This window comes from Anolis carolinensis, chromosome X (assembly GCF_035594765.1).
Source record: "Anolis carolinensis isolate JA03-04 chromosome X, rAnoCar3.1.pri, whole genome shotgun sequence".
Lineage (NCBI taxonomy): Eukaryota > Metazoa > Chordata > Lepidosauria > Squamata > Dactyloidae > Anolis > Anolis carolinensis.
In genome coordinates, this window is record NC_085847.1 from 5,620,412 (window position 1) to 5,638,992 (window position 18,581).

The window sequence follows — 18,581 nt, forward strand, 5'->3', positions numbered from 1 at the left end:
TCCCTGAATTAGTTCAATAATAAGACATAATAAATCCCATAATTAGTACACACACATGCACACACACACATATATTCATTTATTTTTCACTCATAGTTCTGAGGGAATAAATCTGACAAAATATGATTAGTATTGTTATTGCTGTTATTATTTTCTCTGACAATTAGTCCAATAATCATAATAATAAGACGCATTGTTAGAATAATAAAACCCACAGTATAATTGTCGAAGGAAGGCTTTTATGGCCGGAATCACAGGGTTGTGAGTTTTCCAGGCTGCCTAGCCATGTTTGGGAAGCACTCTCTCCTGTCGTTTTGCCCACATTTACGACAGGCATCCACAGAGTTTGTGAGGTCAGTTGGAAACTATGCAAGTGGGTTTATATATATATATATATATATATATGTATGGAATAATGTCCGGGGTGAGAGAAAGAACTCTTGTCTGCTTGAGACAAGTGTGAATATTACAATTGATCACCTTGATTAGCACTGAGTAGCCTTGCAGCTGCAAAGCCTGGCTGTTTCCTGCCTGGGGAAATCATTTGTTGGTAGATGTTAGCTGGCCCTGATTGTTTCCTGTCTGGAATTCCTCTGTTTCCTGAGTGTTGCTCTTTATTTTAGAATTCCTTGAACATTCTACTTTTCCGTCTTATTTTTGCCCAGTAAAACGAATTGATTTGAAATGTCAGGAGAGGATGCTTCGTGCCAGACATGCCGAAAGACTCACAGCAACCCAAAAGCCACATGAATAATCATAATAATACATGTTATTTATTCCCTGAAGGGACACATAAGTGACAAATCTGAAAAACAATCTAAGCCATACACGGTCGACAACAATAGCAAGACACGATTATCGGTCAGTACAATGAACATGGCATCCATGTGAATAAATACGAATGAGGGTATCCATGTGTCTCACGACATGAGTATGTGTGTACACACACATATATAATACTAGCTGTGCCCGGCCACGCGTTGCTGTGGCAAAGTGGTGGTGGTATTGGTTAAAAATTGTTGCGTAATTTTTTATTTGACTTTATTTGCATTTTTTTGTTAATTTTATTGTAAGTTATCTTTTTATTTATTATATTTTATTATTTTCTTGTATTATTTTTAGTTATTTTCTATTATTATAGTATTTTATTGTATTAATTTTTAGTGTTTTTTATTATTTTTTATCGGGTTGCTAGGAGACCAAGTGGGCGGAGCTTAGCCTTCTAACTGGCAGCAATTGGATAAAAACTATTATTCCTCTCTCTCTAATTAGGACTTTATTTTTCTTTTCTTTTTGTTGTATCAACCTAGAGGCGTGGATGATGGGTTGTGTTGTCAAATTTCGAGGTTGGGGGGCCTGTCGTTTTGTTGTTTTGTGGGTCGCCGTGATGCCATCACTCTTTTATATACATAGATTTTACTCCTAAGTCATGGCTGGCTTCCTCTCTGTTTCAGAGGGCTTTTCTGTGGTTTTATGGCATCTACAAAAAGAAATAAATCAGAATGTTTGACGATTGTCGGCGCTAATTGCATCCCATAAAACTTTATGATTCTCCTCAGATTTGAGGACGGGAAAAAGGATGGGGCCTAAGCCAGGCACAGGCAAACTGGAGCCCTTGAGGGCTTTTGGACTGCAACTCCCATCCTTCCTCACCGCCTCAGGCCCCTTCTGCTTAAGCGGCTGAGGGGGGAAAGGAAAGGGCCTGAGGCGGTGAGGAAGGATGGGAGTTGCAGTCCAAAAGCCCTCAAGGGAAGGCCCAAGAGAAAACCACATCCCATCGTGGCGCATCCACCTGTTCTGGCCTTCTCCAAAGTTAAATATTCTCTCAGGTTTGTTTGACTTCTCGGCTCCTCCCGCTAGGCCCGGCCCCGCCCCGCCCTCGCGTGTCCTGCCAATCCGGGGGAGGGGAGGGGCAGCGCGGCGAGAGGGAGAACTCGAGCCCGAGGCGCCATGGAGGAAGCTGTCGCTGGCCCAGAGGGACAAGCACGGTACTCTGAGGAAGAAGCCCAGCCAGTCCCATCCCAGAACATCATCTTCAGAAATAGAAGTAGTTCAGGCCCCGAGAATAGCCGAGAATATTGACACTATTCAGAATGTCATGGGGAGAATATAATCTAGTCATGTCCCCAGGGATAGAATAGGAAGATAATCTAAATATACGATCCTATTGATAATATCATACATACCATAAAAATATTTATAATATAATAGATCGGCAATAATTATGCTATTATAGAATAGGCATATATCATTATATTGTCGTATATTAGTATAGCCGATGATATGTCTAATAATATCCTGTAATATCTATAAAATAAAAATAAGATATAATATAATTGTATATGTATTATATGTTTCGCATTATTATAATATATTATTATATCATATGTTGCTATTTTTTATAGTTTGTTATGTTGTATATAAAGGAATCATGAGAAGAAAGTATTTATTAGTAATAAAAATATAATCGTGTATGATAGTAAAATATAATAATAAGATATCTTAAAATATAGTGGGATATAAAATAATAAAAATAATATATATAATAATATAATAGTATGTTTCTCAGGGATAGAACAGGAATATCATATTATTGTTATTATATTATCGTATAGTAGTATATTCTATGATTATGTTTAATAATATCCTGTAATGTATATAAAATAAAAATAAGATACAATATAATATAATTGTATCTGTATTATATGTTTCATATTATTATAGTGTATTATTATAGCATATGTTACTATTATTATAGTGTGTTGTGTTGTATATAACAGAATCATGAGAAGAAAGTATTGATTAGTAATAAAAATATAATCGTATATGATAGTAAAATATAATAATAAAATATACAGAAATTATAAAATAGTATAGTGGTATATAAAGTAATAAAAATAAAAAATAATAATAGAGTCTCACTTATCCAATACTCGCTTATCCAATGTTCTGGATTATCCAATGCATTTTTGTAGTCAATGTTCTCAATACATTGTGATATTTTGGTGCTAAATTCATAAATACAGTTATTACTACATAGCATTACTGCATATTGAACTGCTTTTTCTGTCAATTTTGTTGTCTAACATGATGTTTTGGTGCTTAATTTGTAAAATCATAACCTAATTTGATATTTAATAGGCTTTTCCTTAATCCCTCCTTATTATCCAACATATTCGCTTATCCAACGTTCTGCTGGCCTGTTTATGTTGGATAAGTGAGACTCTACTGTATTATAGTTGCTTCAATACAACAACAATTTATTGATTAGCCAGTTGGCCTTATATAATAATATTATAGTATATTATCTCATTGTTATATTATCCTATATTATTATTATTATAGTTTGTTATGTTGTATATGATAATGTAATAATAATAATAATAATAATAATAAAGTATTTAATAATGATAAGAACAATACAATATTTATTAATAATAAAGTATAATAATAACTTCTATTATTATTATTAGTATTATTAGTATTATTTTCTGGCTCTTCCTCCATTGCTTAGGTCCCTGGAACTGCCTCCTTCGGCTGTCTCGCTGGCCGCCGGCCGCCATTTTGAGCTGCAGGGCTATGGATTTGGGGCCTCCGCGGAGCAGCTGCGCCCCCCGCGAATCGTGCGCCTCGGCCTGATCCAGAACAAGATCGTCCTCCCCACGGACGCCCCCGTGGCCCAACAGGTCTCTGCTCATTCACATTCATCAGAAAGATATATGATTAAAAATAATAAAACAATAATAGTATTTAATAATAGAAGAGTATTATATAATAATCGTAATATAATAATCATAAAATGTAAAGGTAAAGGTTTCCCCTGACGTTAAGTCCAGTCATGTCTGACTCTGGGGGTTGGTGCTCATCTCCATTTCTAAGCCCAAGAGCCGGCGTTGTCCATAGACTCCTCCAAGGTCATGTGGCCACTGGCATGACTGCATGGAGCGCCAGTGTTACCTTCCCACCGGAGCGGTACCTATTGATCTACTCACGTTGGCATGTTTTCGAACTGCTAGGTTGGTAGGAGCTAGAGCTAACAGCGGGTGCTCACTCCGCTCCTCAGGTTTGAACCTGGGACCTTTCGGTCTGCAAGTTCAGCAGCTCAGCGCTTTAACATACTGCGCCACTGGGGCTCTTTAATCATAATCATAATGATATTAAAATAATAGAATTTATTAGTAGTCAGATATATCATAAATATATAAATAATTAACAGTTATATATATGTATAATGCAAAAGTGTAAATATAAAATAATAATCATATTTAATAATAGTATGTAATAAACGTAAAATCTTAAATATATCAGATAATGATATATAATTATTCGCATTAATTCAACATATATATAAGAATCAATAAAAGTGTACATATAAAAATAATAAATTCAGAATAGGATTGTTGTATGTATTCCGGGCTGTATGGCCATGTTCCAGAAGTATTCTCTCCTGACGTTTTGCCGTGTTGTCGAAGGCTTTCATGGCCGGGATCACAGGATTGTTGTATGTATTCCGGGCTGTAGTTTGTAATAATATAAGAGTGTCATATAATAATCATAATAATATAATAATAATAATAATAATAATAATAATAATAATAATAATAATAATAATAATATAAAATACTTAACCCCATTGATTAACATTAGTGAGAAATGAGACTGGACAAATTCTGTTTCGAGGCAACTTCTTGTTCCTAGGCAATGCTTCCTCGTTCTCTTTCTAAGGGTCAAAGTGCAGGGTTCAAAGGCCAGAGGGAGGTGTCTATTTTTAGCCAGTTTGTTGACACTCTCCCATCTGCTTGTTTGCTTACTTTTACGGCTGGAATCAAACACAAAAACATCCTTGCAATTCAAATAGCATGGAATAGCCCTGCAATTAAAAGAGAAGACAATTCTATGACTGAATACGGTACTATGAAATAATAAAAATGTAGAATAGTATTATATAAAAATGGAAGATATAGTATATAATATAATAAAAATAGAATCATGATCATCTATCATAGTATTATATAATGATGTGAAATATAGAATCATCTAATAATGTCAACATATAATAAAATTATAATATATAATAATAATATATAATAATAATAATTTTTTTTCGTGTCAGGAGCAACCGGAGTTGCTTTTGGAGTGAGAGAATTGGCTGTCTGCAAGGACGTTGCCCAGGGGACGTTGCCCGGATGTTTTGATGTTTTACCATCCTTGTGGGAGGCTTCTTTCATGTCCCTATAATAATAATTATAATAATATCTAAAATAATAAAAGTATCAATATAATAATAGCATATAATAATACTATAAAATAATAGTATATAATAATAATCAGATATAATAATAATTGTAATATTTGTATGATTCGTCTTGCAGGTCTCCTCCCTCCATGGTCGCATTGAGGAAATGGTGGAGGTGGCGTCCCTCTGCGGCGTCAACATTGTCTGCTTCCAGGAGGCTTGGAGTGAGTCTTTCTCCCCCCGCCTGACACCTGCGCTCTGCACGGGCTCAGGGAAGGCCTTGGTCCACACAGTCCTGGCAAGGATGGTAACGGTGCCTTTCCTCCCTAGCCATGCCCTTTGCCTTCTGCACCAGGGAAAGGCTCCCGTGGACCGAATTTGCAGAATCTGCCGAAGAAGGACCCACCACACGCTTCTGCCAGAAGGTACACTCACTTTGGGTCTTTCCCTTTGGGGCATTCGCGGATCCATTTCGGGTCCTTTGGGTATCCCACTTAGTACACATTGGGCGGCCATTTTGGGTCCCTCCTGTATCCGTGTCGATCATTCAGGCGTGTCCGTCCGTCCCCCCCCCCCCCCCCGGCCTGTCTGGCCAAGGGACACCAAATGGCCGGGGTTGGTCTCCTGAGTGTGTTGCATGGTGTTTGCAGTTGGCCAAGAAGCACAAGATGGTGGTGGTCTCCCCGATGCTAGAGCGGGATGAGGCCCACGGGGGGACCCTCTGGAACACGGCCGTGGTGGTGGCCTCCTCGGGAGCCATCTTGGGAAAGACCCGCAAGAACCACATCCCCCGGATCGGGGACTTCAACGAGGTAGATGGCAGATCCCGTATTAGAATACCAACAATAAATACCTCATGGAGATTGCCTGAAAAGAAGAATCATAATCTAGAATAATATAATAATCGTAATAATAAATCATAAGAAAGACAGCATGATGATTACATGCTATGCTAATAATTATATATAATATACAACATTATATAAAAATATGTTGCATATACATATAGGTTAGGTAAAGGTTTTCCCCTGACGTTAAGTCCAGTCATGTCTGGCTCTGGGGGTTGGTGCGCATTTCTTTTATTGTAAGCCGCCCTGAGTCCCCTGTTGGGTGAGAAGGGCAGGATATAAATATTGTAATAAATAAATAAATAAATAAGCCAAAGAGCCAGCGTTGTCCGTAGACACCTCCAAGATCATGTGGCTGGCATGACTGCATGGAGCGCCGTTACCTTCCCGCTGGAACAGTACCTATTGATCCACTCACATTGGCATGTTTTCGAACTACTAGGTTGGCAGAAGCTGGGGCTAACAGTGGGTGCTCACTCCGCTCCCGGGATTTGAACCTGGGACCTTTTGGTCCGCAAGTTCAGCAACTCAGTGCTTTAACACACTTTGCCACCCAATTTAATGCTAGTATTGTGCTATGCTAATAATATATTGTATGTACCTATGATTTGTAAGCTGCTCTGAGTCCCCTTTGGAGTGAGAAGGGCGGGATATCAATGTAGTAAATAAATAAAATAAATTACCAGAAAATAATAATAATAGTATGTAATGATAATAATAGAATATAATAATCAAGACATCATTATGATTACAAGTGAAGTCAATATTCCCGACGGGATGTCTCTTTCTCCTTGGGAAGTCGACATACTACATGGAGGGGGACCTGGGTCACCCGGTGTTTGAGACGGAGTTTGGCCGCCTGGCTGTCAACATCTGCTACGGGCGCCACCACCCGCTCAACTGGCTCCTCTTCAGCCTCAATGGGGCCGAAGTCATCTTCAACCCCTCGGCCACCATTGGGAAGCTCAGGTAAACAAAGCCCGCGCCCCTCCACCGTTCCCTGCCTCCGCTCTGGGTTGTCATCCCAACTCTAAGCCCTTTCCCTTCAACAGTGAATCCTTGTGGCCCATCGAAGCCCGGAACGCTGCCATTGCAAACCACTGCTTCACGTGCGCCATCAACCGCGTCGGAACGGTAAGCCCTATATATATATATATACACACACACACACACACACACACACACACACTTATCCAAAGGTAAGCTCTTCGGCTAGAAAGGGTAAATATATATATTAAATATATAAGTACATATTATTAATAATATTATCTGAATGTAAGTTCTTCAGATGGTAATGGAATATATATATATATACACACACACACACACACACACAAATAATAATTATATATGTGAAATCCAGTGTTCCCACCTTGTATTCACTTTGATATTTTTCCGTTTCTTTCCTTTTACAATTATTATTATTTTTCTCCGTTTTTCAACCTTAGGAGATTTTTCCGAATCCTTTCACGTCTGGAGACGGCGAACCCGGTATATCCCCTTTTAATATAAGGATATATAATATAATATAATACAATATAAGTAATCTGTATTCGACATTTTCATAAAATCATATAAGAAATTTCTATTTTAAAAGAAATAGGTCTTGTACAATATATATGTGCGTGTATAAATTTAACATTCTTCTAATATATATGTATTTATAGAATGCATACACACACATATATATATACATACACATATTTAGATTTTGAAAGAAGTATAATTTTAAAATACATATGTGTATATTCCTGTTTCCGGAAGCCCATCGGGATTTTGGGCATTTCTATGGCTCCAGCTACGTCTCCGCTCCGGACGGGAGCCGAACTCCAGGCCTTTCTCGCACCCAAGACGGCCTCCTTGTTGTGGAAGTCGACCTCAACCTCTGCAGACAAGTGGCCGACAAGTGGAATTTCAAGGTAAGATTTTTTTTGTGTATTCCAAGATGGCCACCCAAGGTGGTGTTTGTAAGTTTGTTTCAAGATGTCACCTCCACAGATTGATGGACTGGGGCGACATTTGGTAGACATCTTCCTCATGCTCCAACTTAGATATTGATGAATTATGAGGGAGGTAATTCATAGAGAATGATGGGAAAGTATGTTCAAAGATCGCCATCTCCATGTTGGTAAGGTTTGTAAATTTGTTCCAAGATGGCCCCTTAATAGATTGATAGATTGGGGTGATGTTTGTTTTAAATATTTGTCATGATCCAACTTAAAAATTGATGAACTTTGATGGGCAGTGATTACTAAGAGGCGATGGGAAATGTAATCCAAAGATGGGAAAATATTCATTATAAACAAAAAAATTTGTCTATTTTTGTAGATGACCGGAAGGTACGAAATGTACGCTAAAGAGCTAGCTGAATTCGTTCGTCCGGGTTTTGTCCCCAATATTATCAAAGAATGAATATTGTTAAATCATTAATACCAATGTTTTTAAAGAAGGAATATTATCAAATAAAAAGAAATATTTTTTCTTCCAGCAGAAAAGCATTTTGAAAAGGGAAAATATACTGAAATTTTCCTTTCTTTTCTCTCTTGAAAAATGTATCCTCGAGATAAAATATAATAATAATATTGGTATCATTAATCGTAATCACATTAGAAACACAACATTATTCTGGATTGTGTTTCAAAGTGGTAAAATAACATGATAATAATAGCTAATGATAAGCGGTTTCCTAAAAGATATAATAAAAGAATATTAATTATAACATTATTATCACTAATGATAGCATTAATATTACTCATTGTAATGACACTAGAAACATGGATTACAATATTAATAATGGCAATTGCACAAAGAGGCCTTACTGATGGCTTGATATAATTTTTGAATAAAATTTCAGTGAGAGAAAATGGAATTAAATGAAAAAAATTATTATTGCCATTATTAATTACAATTATTTACAAAAAGGATTATAGTAATTATAATAATCATGATATTATGTGAATAAAATTCCAATGAAACTATGACAAAATTATAATAATTATTATAACAATTACAATACACAGATTCATTTGTGATTTAAAATGTAAATGTTGAATATAATTGATATTAGGATTATATATATATATATATATATATATATATATATATATATATATATAATGTTAAAATATAAAAATTCTAGGAAGAAAACTGTATGAATAATTGGATTTTTCTGGAAATAATTAAACATTAATATCTTGGAACCATTTCTTTCTGTGCATTTATTTTTGATCCGGAAAAAATCCCACAAAAAAACCCAAAAACAACGGCAATGGATTGCATTGAAAACAACTTAAAACCTTTTATTTTATCATTAGTGTCAACTGCGATTTAACAAACAAAATATATTTTTCTCCTCTGAATATAAAATGTTCTGTTTGTAAAATAATCCCTTTTTTCCCGTTTCTTCTGGAATATTCCATTGAAAACGAGATAGTTATGGCTTCAGGATATTTTTTTCCTCCACGAATAATAAGAATGAAGGAAACATTATTTCTCCAAATGGAACAATATGCATTCATTTTTATTCTCAGCAGAAGAACATTCTCCATTTGTTTGGATCTACTATCTTCACTATAAGATACATTAATACATTAATGCCAACAGTTTCCTTTGAAAACTCATTCCGATCGGTTCCTTCAAAAATATTTTTTCCTTCAAAATTAATTTACAAAAATTAATTTGGACAATTTCCTTCAAAAATTTATTTGTATTTTGTTTCCTTAAAAAATCCTTCAGAAATTAATTTAGATTTTTTTCCCCTTTGGAAATTAATTTGGCTTTTTAGCTTTGAAAATTAATTCAGATTTTTACCTTTGAAAATCAATTTGGTTACTTTCATCCGTCAACAGTTTAAAAAATATTCCTGATGTGAAATTTATATATATATAATATATATATAACATTGTATGCAAGCAAGTGAATTAATTGCCCTTTGAAGAAAAATAATATAATACAAAATAATTTGCCATTCTGTGGAGCTGAAGTCGCCATTCAGTGGAACTCTAAAATGTGTGTTTTAATGCCACAAAAAAGCAGTAGGATAGCTCTCTAATTGATGGATTCGTTTTGAAGAATTGGCCTCGAACAAGATCATAAAAGCAATCAGATGGTTGTCTAAATCAATTGATTTAATTTCTCAAAAAGCAATGTTCTCTCATCAATCGATTTGTCCCAAAATTTCCACACAAAGATAATAATATATTCCCATTTTTTTCACAAACATTGACACTCTGAACATCATCTCTTTTTTCATTTTTGGCGGGAAGTGTGAGCGATTCCAGAACGTTCTGACAGAGCGCCGATCCCATTTTAATGAGTCTATCTATCTATCTCTTGATCGATCAATCTGGGCGTTGAAGACGTTGGTACGAGTCTTGATTCTTTTCCTTGTATTGTGGGTCCTGGTGTCGCACGAGGGAGAGCGGAGTGCGAGGAGCGTCCTGAGAAGAGAAAGCACCGGAAGGGGGGCCAGGCGGAAGGAGGGAGGGAGGGAGGGAGGGAGGGAGGGAGGGGCCTCGTGTCAGCTGCCTTTGTAGACAAAGAGGATGTCCTCGTCTGTCCCGTAGCTGGTTCGGGCCTCCTCAAAGTTGCCCACGCTGGTGCAGCACGTCCCTGCGCAGGAGCCGGAAAGAGACATTAACACGGGACCAGGCAAATATCGCTAGACAGATCCCGCCATTCTCCTGAGCAAAAAGAATGGGAAATAACGCTTGGAAAATGGAATCAACGTCCCCCCAAAATCCAATGAAACGTCCAGGAAAGAAACTGGAAAAACTGTCGGAAAAAATCAAATAAAAATATATCTGAAAAAAATGGAAAAACATCTTCAACAAATCAAAAAAAGGCCAGAAAATGTTTTTAAAACCACAAAAATGTCCAGAAACAAATTCATTAACATGTCTGAAAGATCAAATAAAATGTCCATAGAAAAATTGGGAAAAAATACATGTCACAAAAATAAAAATAAAAGTCTGGAAAAAAATGTTGGAAAGCAATTGAGAAAATGTTTGAAGATTAAAATGTTCAGAATTTTTTTTAAAATCTGAAAAAAATTGAGAGAATGTCCGACAGAAAACTGGGAATAAAAAAAAAAGTCTCAAAGATCGTAAAAACGTCTGGAAAATTGATAGAATATCCAAAGGAAAATCGGGGGGGAAATGTTGCAAAAATATTTTGGAAAAAAATAGAGAAAATGTTTGAAGATATTTTTTAAATTCTGGACAAAGTGGAGCAAGAAGGCGAAGGGATGTCAGGGATGTACTCACGGTCGGCGTAGGCAGGGTTGTTGTAGTAGAGGCTCCCGGAGGCCTTGTTGTAGCCGCAGAGGACCACAAAGTGGCCCTGGTAGTCGGGGCGGCGGCAGAAGCACTTCTGCCCAATGGGGAGGAAGCAGCAGAACTTGACGGGCCCCGAGCACACGTCGCACGCCAGCAGCACCGCGTTGACCAGCACAATGGCCGTGTGGCCCCCCGAGAGGTGCGCCTCAATCTCCCCCATGGTCACCGTGCTGAGAGACAGGGAACGGGCGCCATGAGCAGGGCACCCAGCAAAGCCCACACCTTCTCCCGCCGGGGGGAGGGGGCTCTCCCGGGTATGGAACCCCGCACTCACCAAAGCACGGATCGGATGTATGGGCTATCGCTAGTCATTCGTCAATGGGAACGGGTGGGACTCACCATTTCTCCACCAGCACTTTGAAGGTTTTGGCCTGAAGAAAAAGCTGGTTGACGCGGTTCTCCTCCGTGTCAAAGTGCTTCCTATAGAAAGACTGAGGGGAAGAAACGGAAGAACAGCTCAAAGAAACGGCTTCTGAGGGAAACCAAGTCTCTCGGGGCCTTTTCTGAGGGAAAAGAGACCCTTTTGGAGGGAAATGAGGCTTCTTCTGAGGGAAAACCCACTTCCTTTGGCCTTTTCCGAGGGACAACAAGCCTCTTTGGGCCTTTTCTGCAGGAAAACGAGACCTCCTTTGGCCTTTTTGGAGGGACACTTGCCTCCTTTGGGCCTTTCCTGAGAGAAAGGAGACCTTTGGGGGCCTCTTCTGAGGGGAAACAAGCCTCTGGGCCTTTTCTGAGGGCCTTTGGGGGCCTTCTCTGGGGGGCAGGGGGCCTCCTTTGGCCCTTTGGAGGGGGAGGCTACCTGGTTCTTGTAGCCCTTGTCCACGCCGAGGGTCTGGGTGCAGAAGCGGTGGCGGACCCCAAAGTGGCGCATGAGGTAAGCCAAGTCGATGGTCCAGATGCTCTTGGTCAGGCCCAGCTCCTGGACGGCCCGCTGGAACTCGGCGTCATCGAGGAGGTTCAAGTATCTGCCAGGAAGAGATCCTCCATTATTTTGCTGGTATTACTACATAGAATAATACATATCATAAATATAATGTAATAATTATATTAGTTATAATAGTATTAATATTTTGCTTTATAAGATTGTTATAAGGTAAGAATAATTATATTCTTTCATTCTTTTTTCTATCCTATTGTAATAGTAATATAATTATATTATTTCATTATTATTCTATTCTAATATTATATTACTTGACTACTATTATATGTGTATATTATTTATGACATCATACTATTTGATTATATTGTTATCATATAAAGGTATAATATTATCTCATTATATTATTCTATTAAAACTATACCCTAATATAATACTTATATATCACTTCATGATGTTATTTGCACCATGGTCACACTCACTTGAGGACCATCCTGGAGCAGGCCAGGCCGCAGTCCCAGTGGTAGAGCTGCTGGAGGACCGGAACATTCAGCTGTACAATTCCGACTGCTGTCCAGTATCCGTGTGAGGTGTGTCCCCGTTGTGCAAGGGAAAAGACACAAGGCGTTTATGCTTCATCGGAACCACTCGGGACTACTGAGGAACGACTGGAAAGCGCAGGGAGGGAGGTGAGTGTGAAAGGCGTTCCCAAGCGTGTGAAGGGCATGGCCGTCATGCAAGGCCGTGCTAGGAACAGTGACACTTTGCAGGGAAGGCAGGAACCACACTTGTGACACAATCGCACAATGGATTTTACAGTTGTGTGAATGGCATTCCAATTATTATGCTCATGCAGTGGAGGTTACAATCGTGCGAGGGATGTTTCAGTCATGCAAGGAATGATATGATGGCGTGAGGGATGTCACGGTCATGCGGGGAACTTGACAACTGCGCAAGGGAGGGAGGTCACAACTGTACGTATGAGAGGTATAACAGTGCAAGCCACATTGTATTTATTTTATTTATTTCCATCATTTCTACCCCACCCTTCTCACTAGAATAGCGTGAGAGGCATTAATTGTATTTATGTGGCTGTTTCTTGTTTAATTATGTTGTTTGGGCCTCTGCCCCATGTAAGCTGCCCGGGGCCCCACGGGGAGATCGTGGCGGGGTAGAAATAAAGTATTATTATTATTATTATTATTATTATTCTTAAGTTCATGCAAGTGGTGTTCTAACAGTGTGAGGGGGGCATCACGATCCAGTGCGAGAAGCATCACAATCGTGCAACAGGTGTCATAATATGGGGGGGGGGCATCATGATCCAGTGTGAGAAGCCCTGCAATCGTGCACGGAGCCACAACAACAGTGCCAGGGGCACAAGACTAGTGCGAGGGGGCACGATGGTGGTGCCAAGAATCCTCGCTGCTCCTGCTCAGAGGCCCTTCCTTCCTTTGACCCCCCCCCCCCCGCCCTCTCGTCCCCTTGCCCTCTGCCCATGCTCCGGGGCCTACCACAGACCTGTGGGCGGGGCCTGGGCATCATCATCTTCCTCCTCCTCCTCCTCGTCTTCCTCTTCCTCTTCTCTGGGGCTCTTCATGGCTCTCGGAAGACAGGCAGGCTGGCAGGAGGGCAGGGAAGCCTCCCTTCCTCGCCCCGCCCCGGCCACGCCCCCTTGCGGCTCTCTTCAGGCCTGGAAGCTCCTGGCTCCGCCCCCTGTATTAAGACCTATGGGGAAGAACGAGGCTCTGGCTCCGCCTCTATGGCTAAGCCCCGCCTCCTTGCCTTCGAGGCCTAGGCAAGGCTGGCCCTAGCCCCTCCCCTTTCCCTAACTATCCGCTAAGCCACGCCCCCTGGCCTTGTTTTGAGACCTTCGTCCCTATGGCATTATTACCATCTCAAGAGTCTATTCGTCTGTGAGGTAAACACAACACGGAACTGTCGTCGCCACATTTGTCCGCCCCCCCAATCCGGAGCACAAAAAGCGCCGCACCGCTCCTAACCATAGAGTCCCATAGCTGTGCACCGGGGAGGTTGAAAGGATAGAGCGGCGCGACTTCCGTTCTCAACCAGAAGCCGTTGCTCAAAGGCTTCCGCGCGGAAACCAAGGTTAAAAAAAAAGAGCGCGGGGGTGGCGTTAGAGCTCGCGAGACTTCCGGTCCCGCCTCTTCCGTTTTGCACGTTGGGAGACCGGGGTTTGGAGGGATCCACGCCGTCGCTGCAGCAGGAAAGGTCAGGAATCGATGGCCTTGGATACAATTTGGGCCCTCCAGGGGTTTGGGACTCCAACTCCCAGCATTCCTCTCCGCCTCAGGCCCCTTCTTTTTCCCCCTCAGCCGCTTAAGCGGGGCCTGAGGCGGTGAGGAATGCTGGGAGTTGGAGTCCCAAACCCCTGGAGAGTTATTCTGATACTATTTCATTTTATATTATGATATTCTATATTAATGCACATATTAGATATTCGATTCTATTAGGTTAGACATTATACTAATCTAGAATCTAATGAGATAGGATCATCCTCTAGAATAGAATTATTCTATTTTCTTGGATCATATTATAAGAATGATTCTGTTATTGGAGGTTATGGAGACCTGTAAATAGTGCTTCCTGCAAGTCTTTAAAATTGTTTCATTTTATATGTTGAGTTTTTACATTAGGATATGATGTTTTAATATGATGCCCCTCCCACCAGTAACATGCTTTGCTAATTGTATATATATGTGTATATATGTATGTGTGTATGCACACATGCATATAATATTAATAATATTATTTTGTAATACAACACAACATTAATAATACAATATAGTAATATTAATTATATATGATATATTACATGTAATATTCTTAATAATATTACATTATATAGATATAGTACAATATGGTAATTTATTGCCAGTATTGTGCTGTGCTAATAATATAATATTGTATGTAAATTTAATTTGTAAACCACTCTGAGTCCCCTTCAGAGTGAGAAAGAAGGGCGGGATATGAATGGAGTAAATAAATAAATGAAGAAATAAATAAATGTATTGTGGTCAGATATATTTGTATCAATTTCATATGTTGTATGCCGCTTTGAATCCCACCCACGGGAGAAAAGCAGGATAGAAATGAATTAATAATAATAATGTATTACTTTATTATGACCAGTCACCCATCTCCATCCTCACTATGTCAATCGGGGTGCCCATCAAGGTCCTCCACGAGGCCGAGGGACACATCGTCACCTGCGAGACCAACACCGGCGAGGTCTACCGAGGGAAGCTCATCGAGGCCGAGGACAACATGAACTGCCAGGTAAGGCAGTCTTGCCAATTGATTAATTTATTATTATTAATATTATATTTATTGTTGTCGTTATTATTATATTTATTATTATTACAGTACATTTATTGTTGCCATAATAATAATGCACTTTATTTGTATCCCGCCTATCTCCCCAATGGGGACTCACAGCGGTTCACAACATACATAAATAGTTCACGTCCAGCCAGTCTTCGTGACCGTATCCCCCCCCCCCCCCATGAACCGGCATGGGCCCTACGATCTACTGGGGAGGCCCTCCTCTTAGTCCTGCCACTATCACAAACTAAAGATTACACAAACTAAAGAATTCAACTATTATAGTATTTTTATTATATATAAATATTTTCAGGTATTAATAACACTGTTATTATATTTCTTTCTATATATTACCATTTTCAGGTAATCCTCTTGATGTGCTGATTATTGTATTTATTATTATTGTATTGTTATACAGTAGAGTCTCACTTATCCAAGCTAAATGGGCCGGGAGAACCTTGGATAAGCGAATATCTTGGATAATAAGGAAGGATTAAGGAAAAGCCTATTAAACATCAAATTAGGTTATGATTTTACAAATTAAGCACCAAAACATCATGTTATACAACAAATTTGACAGAAAAAGTAGTTCAATACGCAGTAATGCTATGTTGTAACTACTGTATTTACGAATTTAGCACCAAAATATCACAATGTATTGAGAACATTGACTACAAAAATGTGTTGGATAATCCAGAACGTTGGATAAGTGAGACTCTACTGTATTATTATATTTTATTTTTATTACTTTATATACCACTATACTATTTTATAATTTCTGTATATCTTATAATTATATTTTACTATCATATACGATTATATTTTTATTACTAATCAATACTTTCTTCTCATGATTCTGTTATATACAACACAACACACTATAATAATAGTAACATATGATATAATAATACACTATAATAATACGAAACATATAATACAGATACAATTATATTATATTGTATCTTATTTTTATTTTATATACATTACAGGATATTATTAAACATAATCATAGACTATACTACTATACGATAATATAATAACAATAATATGATATTCCTGTTCTATCCCTGAGAAGCATACTATTATATTATTATATTTCAGGCAGTAATAATGATGCATTTTCTTATTGTATTCATATATATATATATATATATATATATATATATATATATATATATATATGGTTTTTTTTAATGATAGCTCAAACCATGCAATTCCCCATTCTGAACGCAAGGAGGTAGGAAAGTATAAGAAATGCATAGACATCATCCGACAATGACTCGGCTAAGGCTGCAAAATCCCCTCCGTGGAATGCCCGTGTGTGCCAATGTCTTCCTAGTGATATAGATTGATTCTGATTCTCGTTTTCCTGGGCAGATGTCGAACATCACGGTGACGTACCGTGACGGGCGCGTGGCGCAGCTGGAGCAGGTCTACATCCGTGGGAGCAAGATCCGCTTCCTGATCCTTCCGGATATGCTCAAGAACGCCCCGATGCTCAAGAGCATGAAGAACAAGAACCAAGGTTCCGGAGCCGGGAGGGGCAAGGCTGCCATCCTCAAGGCACAAGGTCCGCAGTTATGATAATATATTAATAGGATGATTATTATTATATCCTCGTTTCCTCTCTGGTTCTTTTTATTTATATTATTACTAGCTGTGCCCACCCACTCATTGCCGTGGCTAATGGAAATCCTTTGTTGGCCAGGTGGCATAGCAGTGAATAGCCTTGCAGCCTCAAAGCCTGGCCGTTTTCTTCTTATTTATTTACAGTATTTATATTCCGCCCTTCTCACCCCGACGGCACTTCCTCATTCCAACGTCGTAAATTAGTTACATTTGCCTCCCCACTTTATAAGTGGTACCTTATTTCCTACTTGATAGATGCAACTATCTTTTGGGTTGCTAGGTCAGCAATGAGCAGGGGGTATTTTTTAATTGACGGCCACGGGCTGGCCTCGAACTCATGACCTCATGGTCAGAGTGATTTATTGCAGCAGGCTGCTCACCAGCCGGCGCCACAGCCCGGCTGTCATATGGGAATCAATGTTTGGTGAGCTGGAATTCAAAGGAATAGGTTTGCTGCTTGGGAGGCTGGGGACTTGCGTTCTAGAGGAATGTTTTTTGGGCTGCTAGAATTGCAATGAATAGCCATGCTGCTTCAAAGCCTGGCTGCTTGCTCCCTAGGGGAATCTTGGGTTGATCAGCTTCAATAGTACAGAGTAGTATCACTGCTTCAAAGCTTGGCCGCCTTCTACCAAGGTTAATCCTTTGTTGGTCTGGTCGAATTGCACTGAATAGCCTTGCAGCTTCAATGCCTGGCTGTGTTATGCCTAGGGGAATCCTTGTTTGGCGAGCTTGAATTGCACGGAATAGTCTTTTGCAGCTCTATCCCTGTCGAGGGCAATAGAAGAGTGGCCATAATATAATGTTATCCTATTGTATTTAATATATATTAACATATACAAAACTCTTTGTTCCCCCTGAATTAATATGCAAATGAATCTGTATATGGCATAGAGAGGATTTGCGTATATCTAAATAATCTGTGTTGTTTAATTGATTCCAGTGGCTGCCCGAGGAAGAGGGCGCGGGATGGGGCGCGGAAACATCTTCCAGAAGCGCAGATAAAGAAGAGGAAGGAGATCTGCAAGATGGCCACCGGGTTCGATTGATTGCCACCAATCGCTTTGCCGTTCCTATTATTATTATGTTTTGCTTTTTATTATTTTTCAGTCTATCAATAAACATGGATCTTTCTTAGCCACGTTCGGTCTGGGCCTTTTATTTCTATATCTAATTTATTTTATTTTTTGTAACTACATATATATTAGTATCACTCTTATTTATTATCTTATTTATTAGAGCATTTTATATTATTCTTAAATTATTCATAATCATTATTAGTCTTTAATAATATGGTTTTAGGTTTCTGATTA

At 39.0% G+C, this 18,581-nt stretch overlaps 3 protein-coding genes across 9 annotated transcripts; 2 read left to right on the forward strand and 1 right to left on the reverse strand.

Moving 5' to 3' along the window:
- Positions 1-1,881: 1,881 nt before the first annotated feature.
- On the forward strand, positions 1,882-8,803 carry upb1 (beta-ureidopropionase 1). Of its 2 annotated transcripts, XM_003229478.4 has the most exons (10): positions 1,882-1,988; positions 3,515-3,686; positions 5,373-5,460; positions 5,567-5,661; positions 5,887-6,048; positions 6,884-7,053; positions 7,137-7,218; positions 7,533-7,575; positions 7,849-8,003; positions 8,413-8,803. In XM_003229478.4, exons 1-10 carry the CDS (start codon positions 1,951-1,953, stop codon positions 8,494-8,496), a joined length of 1,089 nt encoding a protein of 362 aa, XP_003229526.1. In that variant the 5' UTR covers positions 1,882-1,950; the 3' UTR covers positions 8,497-8,803. The 2 variants fall into 2 exon arrangements, with proteins under 2 accessions (XP_003229526.1, XP_062814561.1); XM_062958491.1 differs by lacking the exon at positions 7,533-7,575.
- Positions 8,804-9,357: 554 nt separating this feature from the next.
- Positions 9,358-14,318, reverse strand: gucd1 (guanylyl cyclase domain containing 1). Of its 6 annotated transcripts, XM_062958493.1 has the most exons (7): positions 14,192-14,318; positions 13,819-14,025; positions 12,780-12,867; positions 12,220-12,385; positions 11,760-11,851; positions 11,349-11,590; positions 9,358-10,523 (listed from the first exon to the last, which is right to left on the reverse strand). In XM_062958493.1, the coding sequence occupies exons 2-7, from the start codon at positions 13,895-13,897 to the stop codon at positions 10,402-10,404; spliced, it is 789 nt and encodes a 262-aa protein (XP_062814563.1). In that variant the 5' UTR covers positions 13,898-14,025; positions 14,192-14,318; the 3' UTR covers positions 9,358-10,401. The 6 variants fall into 6 exon arrangements, with proteins under 6 accessions (XP_062814563.1, XP_062814564.1, XP_062814562.1 ...); XM_062958494.1 differs by having other exon boundaries at positions 12,780-12,864; positions 13,819-14,303; XM_062958492.1 differs by having other exon boundaries at positions 13,819-14,302.
- Positions 14,319-14,388: 70 nt separating this feature from the next.
- Positions 14,389-18,409, forward strand: snrpd3 (small nuclear ribonucleoprotein D3 polypeptide). Its single transcript, XM_062958498.1, has 4 exons — positions 14,389-14,529; positions 15,451-15,597; positions 17,020-17,212; positions 18,212-18,409. Exons 2-4 carry the CDS (start codon positions 15,472-15,474, stop codon positions 18,271-18,273), a joined length of 381 nt encoding a protein of 126 aa, XP_062814568.1. The 5' UTR covers positions 14,389-14,529; positions 15,451-15,471; the 3' UTR covers positions 18,274-18,409.
- The last annotated feature ends 172 nt before the right edge of the window (positions 18,410-18,581 follow it).

Coding starts and splice junctions, on each gene's coding strand:
- snrpd3 (XM_062958498.1), top strand. CDS start 15,472: ATGTCAATCGGGGTGCCCATCAAGGTCCTCCACGAGGCCGAGGGACAC. Junction 15,598..17,019: donor AGGACAACATGAACTGCCAG/GTAAGGCAGTCT, acceptor TTTCCTGGGCAG/ATGTCGAACATCACGGTGAC. Junction 17,213..18,211: donor TGCCATCCTCAAGGCACAAG/GTCCGCAGTTAT, acceptor AATTGATTCCAG/TGGCTGCCCGAGGAAGAGGG.
- gucd1 (XM_062958493.1), bottom strand. CDS start 13,897: ATGAAGAGCCCCAGAGAAGAGGAAGAGGAAGACGAGGAGGAGGAGGAG. Junction 12,868..13,818: donor TGCCCAGGCCCCGCCCACAG/GTCTGTGGTAGG, acceptor GATACTGGACAG/CAGTCGGAATTGTACAGCTG. Junction 11,852..12,219: donor ACAAGGGCTACAAGAACCAG/GTAGCCTCCCCC, acceptor TCTTCCCCTCAG/TCTTTCTATAGGAAGCACTT.
- upb1 (XM_003229478.4), top strand. CDS start 1,951: ATGGAGGAAGCTGTCGCTGGCCCAGAGGGACAAGCACG. Junction 5,662..5,886: donor CCACACGCTTCTGCCAGAAG/GTACACTCACTT, acceptor TGGTGTTTGCAG/TTGGCCAAGAAGCACAAGAT. Junction 7,054..7,136: donor GCCACCATTGGGAAGCTCAG/GTAAACAAAGCC, acceptor TCCCTTCAACAG/TGAATCCTTGTGGCCCATCG.